The sequence below is a fragment of the Olea europaea genome, chromosome 7, assembly GCF_002742605.1.
Source record: "Olea europaea var. sylvestris chromosome 7, O_europaea_v1, whole genome shotgun sequence".
Lineage (NCBI taxonomy): Eukaryota > Viridiplantae > Streptophyta > Magnoliopsida > Lamiales > Oleaceae > Olea > Olea europaea.
The window spans coordinates 21,467,348-21,479,297 of record NC_036243.1 but is presented as its reverse complement, the minus strand read 5'-3'; the positions used below and the strand labels follow the sequence as shown (position 1 = coordinate 21,479,297).

General features: G+C 32.4%; 1 protein-coding gene across 1 annotated transcript; it reads right to left on the bottom strand.

The window, feature by feature from the left end:
• Window positions 1-695: 695 nt before the first annotated feature.
• LOC111397422 (probable trehalose-phosphate phosphatase J) lies at window positions 696-3,218 on the bottom strand. Its single transcript, XM_023024341.1, has 10 exons — window positions 3,070-3,218; window positions 2,721-3,001; window positions 2,492-2,632; window positions 2,228-2,395; window positions 2,062-2,118; window positions 1,873-1,974; window positions 1,634-1,781; window positions 1,479-1,549; window positions 1,097-1,189; window positions 696-1,002 (listed from the first exon to the last, which is right to left on the bottom strand). The coding sequence occupies exons 2-10, from the start codon at window positions 2,979-2,981 to the stop codon at window positions 943-945; spliced, it is 1,101 nt and encodes a 366-aa protein (XP_022880109.1). The 5' UTR covers window positions 2,982-3,001; window positions 3,070-3,218; the 3' UTR covers window positions 696-942.
• Window positions 3,219-11,950: the final 8,732 nt, after the last annotated feature.

Below are 11,950 nucleotides of genomic sequence, written 5' to 3'. Positions count from 1 at the left end.
TGTTTGGCATGTAAAATTCGACCCAATTGAATAATATTTGAGAAGAAAAAAAGGGTTAAGATTACACTGCTTATTCCTCACAATGTTGTTAATATTGCGTTTAAAACATACCCTGATTTTTTATTTTTTTTAATAGCATGCGTCATATGAAGGATTGGTTAGTCTAAACAATAAGTCATGATGACTAATCAACCGATTTTGAGGTGAACAACGATCAATTTTAAACTAAAATTTACTATCCAGTACTATTTACCAAACATTCACAGTAGTCTATACGTCTTCCTTTTATTTTCATTTTTTATTTTCCCTTGGTCAATTAGATGGGAGTCAGTGCAGGATGCTTAATTATATTGACAAGCTTAAATTCTTTGGATTATATACTGATTCTTTGCATAACAACTTGTAATTTTGAATTAAAATTCTACTAAATTGGTCTCATATCATAAAATATTGATGCCCGGATAGAATTATTCCTTCTCATTAAGATTTGCAAATTTTTTGTGCTAGGAATGTTCCCATTTGGCCGCCTATTCAAGCTTACTATACTTTTTAGCACGTTTGTAAAGATTTCTGGTACAGCTCACCAAGACACCAACTGCCGGCTCCAAACTACAACACACGTGTGATCACTTCACTGCCGTCCGATTTGGTAGCGAAGTGTATTTATAATCAAGACAACACTTAACTCACATAGCTTGATGAAAAGGGCATACGTTTATTCAAAGATAACGACATGAATAAAGATGAGAGAAAACTGTTTATTCTACAAACGTAAAGGTCTTACATTTTATAAAAAGCAAAAAAAAAAAAAAAATAGAGTTCCCTTTGGATCGTTATAATTAAACAAATTAGGTACATAAATTCAACATCACCCATATCCCTAATAAAACTTTGAGGGTAGGAGTCGATTGTTTCCTCTATGTTGGTAGGGAGGCGCTCGTCCTAATGCCCTAGTAGGGATGATTTTTTCCATTCCGCTAAGCGTTTGAGGAAGTACATGACCTGTCGAATGTGAAACAACAAAGCATTAATAATCTAACACGTAAATTAATTCAAAACTTAAATAAAGGTAGAGAATCTTCATCAATGTACTTGCCTCGGATGGTTCTTGCAATGAATACGAGGCATTTGTTTCTTTAGGAGATTTAGAAACTAGAATTCCAAAACCTTGTCCTCTCTTGCGCAAAACCTGAAAATTAAAAGACGCCATCAATTCATGTATTAAGCTTTTGTGTGGTTTAGCTGAAAACTTGTTAAAAATTTTAAGTTAAAATTAACAATTAATTTCAACTACATATCTCATGAGGCCTACAATTTTTTTCAACCTTTCAATCAAATATTAACATTCATAAGAATTTACAAAAATTGTGATTTTTGCCAAAAAAAAAAAAAAAAAAAAGAAGGAAAAAGAAGGAAAAAGGAAAAAAGGTCTAAAACTTTCTTATAATAGAAATCTCAACTCAAGAAAGAATTAGTACTTTGAATGCATCTTCATCGGTGCGATCATCGCCAATATAAATTGGTAAGACATTGTCTGATTTGTCGTAACCTGAAGATCCAATCAACAAAAAATTTTAGTACTAAAAGAGGGTTTTATATAAATAGTAACTAAAAAATAGTATTCTTCGCTCACCTAATGACTCTAACAAGAATTCAAGTGCATTTCCCTTGTCCCATTTAATGGCGGGACGAATCTCCAATACCTTCCTTCCTTGGCTCAATCTGAGCTTTGGATAGTCCTTAATCACTTCTTTAACTTGCTCTGCTAGTTCGCCCCAAATCTGATAAACAAGAAAAGGAAATTAAAATCTCTTTCAAATTTCTCCATCGGAAGAAAATCCAAGAAATGACGTAAAGGATGACTTTTTTTACCTTCTCATCTACGCAACGGAAGTGTACGGATAGACAAAACTTGTTGTTTTCAACTTTTGCACCTGGGACGAATTTGATTTTCTCCAACAAAATTTTATTTACCTGAAAAAGATGACTAGTTAGAATTGAGACACAGTGGTAATAAAATTTTGGAATTTCCTGTGAGAGTGAAATAGATAGAAAACCTACCTCATCAATCATTGGCAAAAATTCTCTGGCAGGCTGGCAGAAGACAGATTGATTTCCCTAAACAGATTATAAACCCAAAAAAAAAATAATAATAATCAAAATAAGAAAAAATTATGCAACAAAATGTATAGTACTGAATGGACCATTAAGAGTGATGAAAACTAACTTTTCTTTGTTTTTTGTGTCCTTTTGTTGGTCCCAAGATGTCCATTCCATGACTCCCTGCATAATAAAGCTCTGATAATTTCACAAAATTATACACTTTGGCTCTGCACCTTCCACTAACAATGGCTGTGGGGAAAAATTTGGCAACGTCTCTCACTGCTTCTCTCATCTGATTATAATACAAAATGGAGAGAGACAAGATTAATGAAAATAAGTTGGAAATGAATTATAAGTAGAGATTTTCATAATGAAGAAATTAGTTAACCTCATTAGTCATGAAAGCTCGATCAGGATCCTCAACAATGGGTGATAATGTACCATCATAATCAAGAAACACCACTATGTCCTTTCCCTTTGAAGCATTCATGATAGCCTCGAACATGTTTAAAGCCGATGGATGACGAATCTGTTTAAGCATATATTATCTGTCAGGCAAATAATTACTTATTTTCAAGATAAGTGCTTATAATTTATGTAGAGTCGATGATGCTTACAATCCAGGTGTTTTTATCTTCAGTTTCAGTGGCTCGACGAGTTGGCGAAGAAGCCCGCATTGAATCAATAAAGGCGTTATTCCTGGTTTCTCTTCCATTAGTTTCAAACTTTATAATCTTCTTTATTAAAAAGTAGCCAGTTGTTGCGACCAGTGGCTTCGGCATGGCGGGTGAGTATAGATTGGATTCAGACATAGCAACTGCAATTGCCATTTTAAGGTCTGATTTTGCATCAGAAATCACCAATTTTTGGTTGGTCATTTCACTTTTTTTTCTGCAATCTGCATTCACATATGTAAGGACTTATAAAATCGTAGCGTCAAGAGTACAAAACATGTAAGTAAAGTACCTGGAAAAGACTTGGAAGTCTATTGCCTATTGGCAATGAAGTTGTGAAGAACAGAGGAGGATATGAGGTGGGTGGGGTCTGGTCTAGTTTATGAAGAGAAAGATAGTTGGAAAAGACACGCACTAAATGACTAATTGAACGCACGATTTACAAAGGAAGGTGTGGACAATTTATAAGTAACTTCCCAGAAATAAGAGACGAAGAATCCCAACTTTTTTCCGGTTTTTCTTGTACAATTATTGCCCCTCGAGACTTAACTCGGGTCGGTTTGTTCACAATTTTCAAATACTTTTTTGGATTCCTTTTCTATATTCTCTTCTAGAGCTAGAAATATGACTTCTTGTCATTTTTATTTTTTTTTGTTTCGAACGTGCCATTATTGAAGTTTCTTAATGAATAATGCTTCTTGAACAGAGGCTTTTGACAAGGTGAAGCTGAGTGTGTTTTTTTTAACTGTTTAATCATGTGTTGTATGTGTTCTTTTACTTTTTAAGTGATATTGAGTTTATCGCTGTAATAAGATTGTTTCTTAATTGCCACTCGTTATTTAGCCCTTGTTGGGCTCTCCTTTTTTTTTTTTTTTTTTTTTTTTCCTAAACCACATTTTTTATAAAATTTAATTTCAACCACATTCTTTCTCAAAAAATAATTTTACACATAGACCTAAAACATTTTTTTTAATCACATATTTTCCAAAAAATCATTATTTCAAAATTCAATTTTCCAAGGAAAAAAGGCTCTCAAATTAAAATATCGATGTTGGAATTTGGTCACTCGACATTTGAGTTTTTGGACGGATCGAATAGCTTGTTAGAGCATTGTGACCTCTGATTATATTGAACCATTTAATATAAAAACTCAACTTTTTGAGTATTTTAATATTTATATTATTTAAACATTGTCTTCAACATATTGAACATTTGATTTTAACACTTAAGTTATTAGATAGACTCGTACGCGTATCATTAAAATATTTCAACATGCTATTTCACGTATAGTCTTGATTCATATTTCCCAACAAAATTTAAAACTTGAGCTGTTCAATAAATGGGAGGTTTGAACCAATGCATTTTTTATTTTATTTTTTTACTTTAATTTAATTTTAGAACTTGATGATCCAACTTAAAATGTCAAAATTATTTAAAGGTATAATACAAACTTTTATATATTAGTATCTTTTATCTAACTGACTTAGAATTTACCATTAACAAATTGTTTGAATACTCCATGCAAATTCATAATTTCAAAATGCACTTCTTGAAAAACCAAAACTTTTTTGAAGAAATCATATGATTCACAATTTTTATCAATTTTTTAACTATAAATTTCATCAATTTTTTTTTTTTATCAAATTTGCTAAAAATTTTATTTTTAACTAAACCAAACATAAGCTTAGTTCCATTGCTCTCTCTTTTCCCTCACTTGTCGAGACTTAAGATTGGTGGAAAGGTTTTTATTTTTATTTTTTTTTTACCCCTCAAGGGAGAATCAATTACATGATAAAGTTTTGCTCTTACCTCTTGACTTAGACTTGGTCTCATAAAAATGCAATTTCAATATAACTTAAATGATGAAAGAAATCTTTTGTACCTAAACTAGAATTAATGTCGGATTCAGGAGTGGGCAGATTCCTAAAACAAAGTTTTATCGAGTTACTTGGTGGATCAATTTCTGGTTACAATTTTCGAACGTTAATAAAGGTTCTCAATGTTATTTTCAAGTACCTTTGGCGTACTTCGTAACGTATCTTTCAATTTGTAAAACCACTAAGTAATTAAGTTGCAATAGCGAGATAAAAAATGGCTACATGAGATAAATTGGATTATTTCGGTCTTTATTTTTGGATCTTGGTACCATTTTGAAGAATTCGTAACTTTTATACTAAGCAAAGCATATACGATAATCGAAACTAAAAATTGTTAACTGGTGGACTTAAAATAGCTAGTCAAAGATGACTACTAAAATGGATTAATAATTATGGCCCCGTTTGATCCACATTATTTGAAAAAAAAAATACATTCCTAAACAGTGATTGCACATCATTTCAATCACATGTTTTTCAATAAAATAATGTTACACGTAAATTCAAAATTTTTTCTTATTTTTTAACAACACATTTCTCATCATTACACTATTCAAAAATGCATTTTTATGAAAATAATATAACTTAAACAAGGGCTATATCTCGTTCTTGCTAAGTTCATTGTCAACCTAAATAAAATTCAATTTGACATCAATTGGCACTTTAAAGTTGGACTCGAAACTTTCACATGTTTTGAAATCCATAAATTTCTCATCTGACAATGCCATGCAAAAACATGAATTGTACCTGTCATTAAACCTAATATTAGAAACCCTTTGCTGCGCCCCTTGAAATTGTAATTGAAACTAACAACTCTAAACCGAATTTTATGAAAACCAGCAGCGTATCGCTATGCAAATGAATTTACATATTAAGATTAATTGAGGATTGTCTTTTTCTTCATGTATGTTCTGATTCTTCTGATTTCATTAGTCAACAATGATATAATTAAGTTTTTTTATTATTATTATAATAAATCGTGTTCTAAACTGTTGGCTATAATGCTTTTTGAACTTTGTTTTTTGTACACTAATTTTTGACACTTTGATTGACACTTGTATTATTGTCAAGTGTCAATTGGATGAAAAAACTGTTTAATAACATAATGTCACGTGACAAAGTGTAAATTAAAGTATACACTATGATGTATATGTAGTAAGGTTCATGTTTTTGAGTTTAAGTATGTCTCACTGACTTGGGCTACTAATTTTTTATTTATTAATTGTTTTATACTTATACATATTGGGGGTTGGTGAGCCCATCATACTACACGTTCATATCCTAGGGACCTAGACCACGAATTGACCTTGTATTCTTCTTCTTTCTAACATACATGATCGATCTAACGCTGAGCCCCCCGCCCCCCCTTTTATTATTATTATTAATTTTAATTTCAATCTACCTGGTCGATGCTAATGGTGAGAGATAAAAACTATGGGAGCAAATGGAATTAAATACCGCAATATGATGTCGACCACCATTTTTGTTTTTGTTAGTAATTATAATGAAATCTGAAGTATGAAGCTCTAGTATTGAAGACGAAATATATGCGTGTTTGCTTTGCTTGTGTACGATTTCATTCGTTTTTGTTGCTCTAGTAAAGATTAAGGTTTGATACAAATTATCTTTTTTGTTTTTGCTTCATCGATAAATCTTTCATATCTTAAAACATCAACTTGTAGAGTAAAAATTACACCTACCATATTTTCACGAGGGCTTTGGTTGTCAACTGTCAAGGTTTTTTATTTTCAACCTATATTAATAAAGGTTGGATGCACTGCATGGAAACAAGGTATAAGAAATTTCAAGAACCTTTTCTTGTTGAAAAAATTGCATTCCACCTACGTCTTTTGAATATGAATTTCTGTGAGTCAATTGTATTGTTCTAGGAATGACGAAAGATGTCATTGGAATAATAAAGCGACGTCCAAAAAATAGGCCCCTTAGTTAGACTACTGTTTGAGTGAAATAACTGAAGGGAAGTCCCATAGAACTGTCCAATAATTGAATCCTTTTTTTGTTTTCCTCTTAGAAAAGCATGTCATTCGTCGCCCTTTTCAACAGTTCTTTTGTCCTAACTTTGCCTTTAATTTCGTGTATAATCAAAACCCAAGGCCATGAACACGTTTCAAATTAATTCAATGTAGATTTTTTTGTAGATTTTGGCAAAAGTTAATAAAACGTCTGATTGAAAAGTTATGGATCTCATCCCAAGAAATACAGTTAAAATTATATGTTTATTTTAACTTGAAATTTTTATGAACTTGTCATCTCCACCAAACATGGGTTAAGTTTACTGCTTTTAGAGAGAAAAATGAAGATGGTCAAAATGAAAGAGACAAATCCTAAAGATTCTATGTTAAAATCAATAATCTCAAATTAAATGAACTTAAAAATTATGGAATAACTTTTCCATTAAGGAACCTTGCTTTATCCCTAAGCATCATAGAATCGTAATGCTAGGAGACCAAAATTGAACTGTGCAGCATCTTTGGCACTTGGGTGTGGACACGAATGCACAAGATTTCTGTAACTAAAAAATTGAAATAAAATTTGGAAGTTGTCTTGTTCAATTCTATCAAATAGTACAATTATTAGCTTGTTTGGTTCGAATTAAAATTTGATTTTAATTTAAATCAAAATCAAACAATCAATATTATACACATATTTCATGTGTTCCATAATTTTTTAACCAAACATTTCAAAAATTTCTATCACAATCAATTAAAAGATCTAATTTTAATTTCTATCAAACACCCTCTTATGCTGTAATTTGCATGATAAAGGTTGATGGTAGGATGGCACTATGTATTAAACATGCAATAAGAGCGTATAGAAATGAACACTAGAATAAACTAAGTGCTTATTTGTGAAATCTTAAAAAGTTGAGATCATATAACAATCAATCTAAGTCACACATTTCATATGATTCACAATTTTTATCAACTTCTGAACAAGATATTTGATCATTTTTTTATCAAAATACTGAGTCCATATTCAGTAGAAATTCAAATTCAAATTTTAATCTAAATCAAAGTCAAAAATTAATTTTAATCACATATTTTATGAAATTCACAATTTTTCAATCACAGATTTCTTCAATTTTTATTAAAATTTATTAATAACTCGATTTTAACCCTTACCTAGCAGAGACTAAATGTTTTATTTGTCAAAACCCCCCCGCCCCCCGCCCCCCAAATTTCAGCTTCTTATTGGGAATCTACAAAGCATGCTGCAAAGTACAATATTACTAGTCCAAGTACTAGAAGGTCAAAGATATCGACACCAAGACTCACTTTTTGGTTCATTGGTGCATATGTATTGGGTCAAATTATTAGTTGTTTAATTAGTTGCCTAACCGCATAAGTTTGGCTTCAATGCTTCGGTAATGCAGAATCATGCTTTTATATTGTAACTAATTCGCATCAATTGATTACATTTTCAACATTAAATAAAATACTGTCAATTTTTTTTTTATAACGAAAAGTCATCCTGTACATTAAAAAAGAATAGCAAAAATGTGAAAGTAAGAAAAATTTTGTGACATTTTTGGCATGATGTATTAAAAAAGAGAACTATGTGACAAGATTTTTCATGTGGATTCCAATCCTATGAATATTGTATCAAGTTAATCCCAACTATTTTATAGGCAAATTGTTCAATATAAGAATCAAAATTTCTTCATCTCCTTCCTCCAGTTCACTCCATAATTCCCCGTCCCGTGAAGTTTTAAGTCCTTGTTTGGTACAAATTAAAATTCAGGCTTTAATCAAAATCAAAATCAACAACTAATTTTAACAACATATTTTATGGGATCCATAACCATTCAATCACACATTTCAAAAACTTTTATCAAAATCTATTAAGAATCTGATTTTAATCTCTACCAAACAGGGGCTAATTTTGCCCCATCAATCGATCTATTTTCTTTGGTGGTCTTCAATAATTTGTTTCCTACCCTATTTCAAAATATATATATTAAAATTCTGTTTCCGCCACTGCATTTATTGAGATGACAATTTGGCGTAGACAACTTTGTGTAAAGGCACGGACACAAAGTTTGGTGGGAGGGAGGAAATTTCATCTTTTTAATCAATTGAGGACCTCCACCATAATATCCCCTATGCATACCCCAATTTTTTTATTTTTTTCAAAATGTTACAGCTTACAAGGCAATCACCGAGTCATGGACCATTCTCACTGAGACTGTCATAAACTGTTTCGTGTTCACAATTATGTCTGATTTGTACTAGATCTTTACTTATAGTAATTTAATATTTAAGTTCGTTAGACTTAATAATAATTATTATAATTACTTATCACTGGAAATTTCAAGAGTAATTTCGCTTCATATTGACTTTTGTCGTGTGTGTGTGTATATATATATATAATCAGTAATCACATAATCATATATGAAAGTGAGCATTGAAAAATACTATAATTTTTCCAGGAACCCGGGATAAGAAGTCTTGGTCAATGAAATTAAGGCAAAATTAAATAATTTATAGCAAGATGTCGTGGAAATTACTATAATCATTTTGTCAATTACTGTATTATTTTATTTTAAGTATTTGTAAACAGATAGATCTTAATTTAGTTTAAGCAATGACAATTGAGATTAAGTAAATTACATACGATTCTGTAGTATTGTTTCTTGAAACTAAATGAGTTCCTATTGCTTTATTTATAATTCAATAGGGTTATGGCCTTGGTGAAGTCAACTCGCAACAAACCACAAATGATAGAATAAAAGAACTACAACAGTTATTGTAGGGATGATTTCCACCGAACTCCAACTACAAAATCGGGCTCAGTTTACCAATTTCATCGACACGACCAAGGTTGAGACAACTCCAAAACCACCGCCGCCGCCGCCCCACTTCCGGTTGCTATAGGTTGGGAAGATGAAGTCCAATGATATGCCCACTAAGAATTAACCACAAAAGTCACAGTGAAGTGAAGCAAGAAGTCAAGAAGAAAGTCTCACAAAGAGAGAAAAATAGGCACACTCCATGGAGGCCGAGAGGGAGACGGGATTATATGCCAAGTAAATGTCCAAAATAGGTAAGTTAGGTTAAGGTTAAATTGTGGACCAAAACAAGGCTCGACTCAATTTAAGTGGGCTTCAAATTAATAATATAGCCTTCCAAGGAAATGGGGCGAACCGTGAGCAATACTATTTAAAATAGGTTGCTTCGAATGATCCATAAAAATGTGGATGTGTTGTCTCGATAATTGTGTCGATGTACTAGTGATCATATGGCCAAGGCCGATTGATAATAAAATCGAGGTTACATCATAGCTCGAGGAAGTCGTTTGACAACAAATTGCCTAACAACCTCCACCTTGGTGTCAAAGGACCTGCAAAAGGAAATTGTCTCCCATTAGTGTCACCTCTAATAGAAAACTAATAAAATTGGAAATCATTTACCTGTACCAATGTTTAGAAGTTCCTTGCAACTCCTAAACTTTGCCAGTGACAGTACCTTCGTCCCCATATCAGATGGGTTGTAGTGGGTATGGACTTTCTCAAGTCTTACCACCTCTTGAGATACTATATCTCTAATGAAGTGGAGTTTAACATCAATGTGTTTAGTGCGCTGGTGAAAAATAGGGTTCTTGCATAAATGTATAGATGACTGACTATCAGAATATACTACCACATAATCATTCAAGACACATAGTTCATGAAGCAGACCTCTAAGCCATAGAGCTTCTTTAATAGCTTTAGTGGTAGCAATATATTCTGATTCTGTAGTGGATAGTGCAACAATATGTTGTAACTGTCATTTCCAACTAACACATGAATTAGATAAGGTAAACACATAAGATGAAGTAGATTTCCTATCATCCCTATCTCCCGCGTAGTCTGCATCTACAAAACCCTTTAATTTTATGTCTTCTTTATTAGCACTAAACTTTAAACCTACGTTACTAGTACCCTTCAAGTACTTTAACAGTCACTTTAGTGCTTCCCAATGTTCAGGGCCCGGATTAGCCATATATCTACTGAGAGTACTAACAGCAAAACCTAAATCAGGTCTAGTGCAAACCATCAAATACATTATGGAACCAATCACATTAGAGTAAGTCACTCTACTCATGTATTCAACTTCACGCTCATTGCAAGGAGATTGTTCTTTCGATAAAACAAAATGATTAGCAAGAGGCAACGTGACAGGTTTGCAATCACTCATATTGAATTTCTTCAATACTTTAGATATGTATGGAGACTGATGCAAAAAAAAAACAGAATTTGACCTATCTTTTTCAATTTCAATACCTAAGATTCTCTTAGCCTTACCTAGGTCTCTTATGTCAAATTCACCACTTAGTTTTGCTTTTATGTTATTTATCCACTTAGAGGATGATCTAATCAAAAGCATGTCGTCCACATAGAGCAACAAAAATAGAAAATTATCATCAGTCTCATTGTGTTGGAAATACAAGCAGTAATCAAATTTACTTCTTTGGAACCCTATAGTGAGTACAAAGGAATCAAACCTCTTGTACCACTGTCTATGAGATTGTTTTAACCCATACAAGGATCTTCTTAGAAAACACATATAATCAGGTTTTGACTTATCCTTAAAACCTTTTGGTTGATTCATGAAAATTTGTTCATCAAACTCACCATGTAAGAAAGCAATTTTTACGTCAAGTTGTTTAAGTTCCCAGTCAAAATGTGCAACTAATGCGAGCATGACCCTAATAGTGGTGTACTTAACAACTGGTGAGAAAATTTCATTATAATCAACGCCCTCCTTCTGTGTGTAGCCTTTAGCCACTAACCTAACTTTAAACTTTAGGGGTTTCGAGCTGCTAATTCCTTCCTTAACCTCAAAAACCCATTTGCAATCAACAATTGATTTGTTCTTAGGCCTAGGTACTAACTCCCAAGTATGATTTTTTCTAGAGAACTCATCTCTTCTTTCATTGCCTTAAGCTATTCATTAGATTGATCACTGCCTATTGCTTCTTCAAAGGTCTTTGGCTCTTTATCAGCTAGTTCTTCATAACTAGCCTGGGCGAAAGCTAATTCAGATTCAAAATCGAACCTTCTTGGTTCTCTCGTCCGTCTCCTCTCTCTATCCCTAACTAAGTTATAGTTAGCTAAAAGATTTTCTTCCTCATAGTGTTCTTCTATTACTATTTCGTTACTATTCTCCACTTTGGGTTCCTGAGTTTGAGTTTCCACCTCATTTGAAACAGTAGGGGCAGGTGGACTGAGTTTTCCTAACTCCACCTTAAACTGGTCTCTCTCTTCACCTGATTCTACTTCACTCTCAGGTTTAGTTT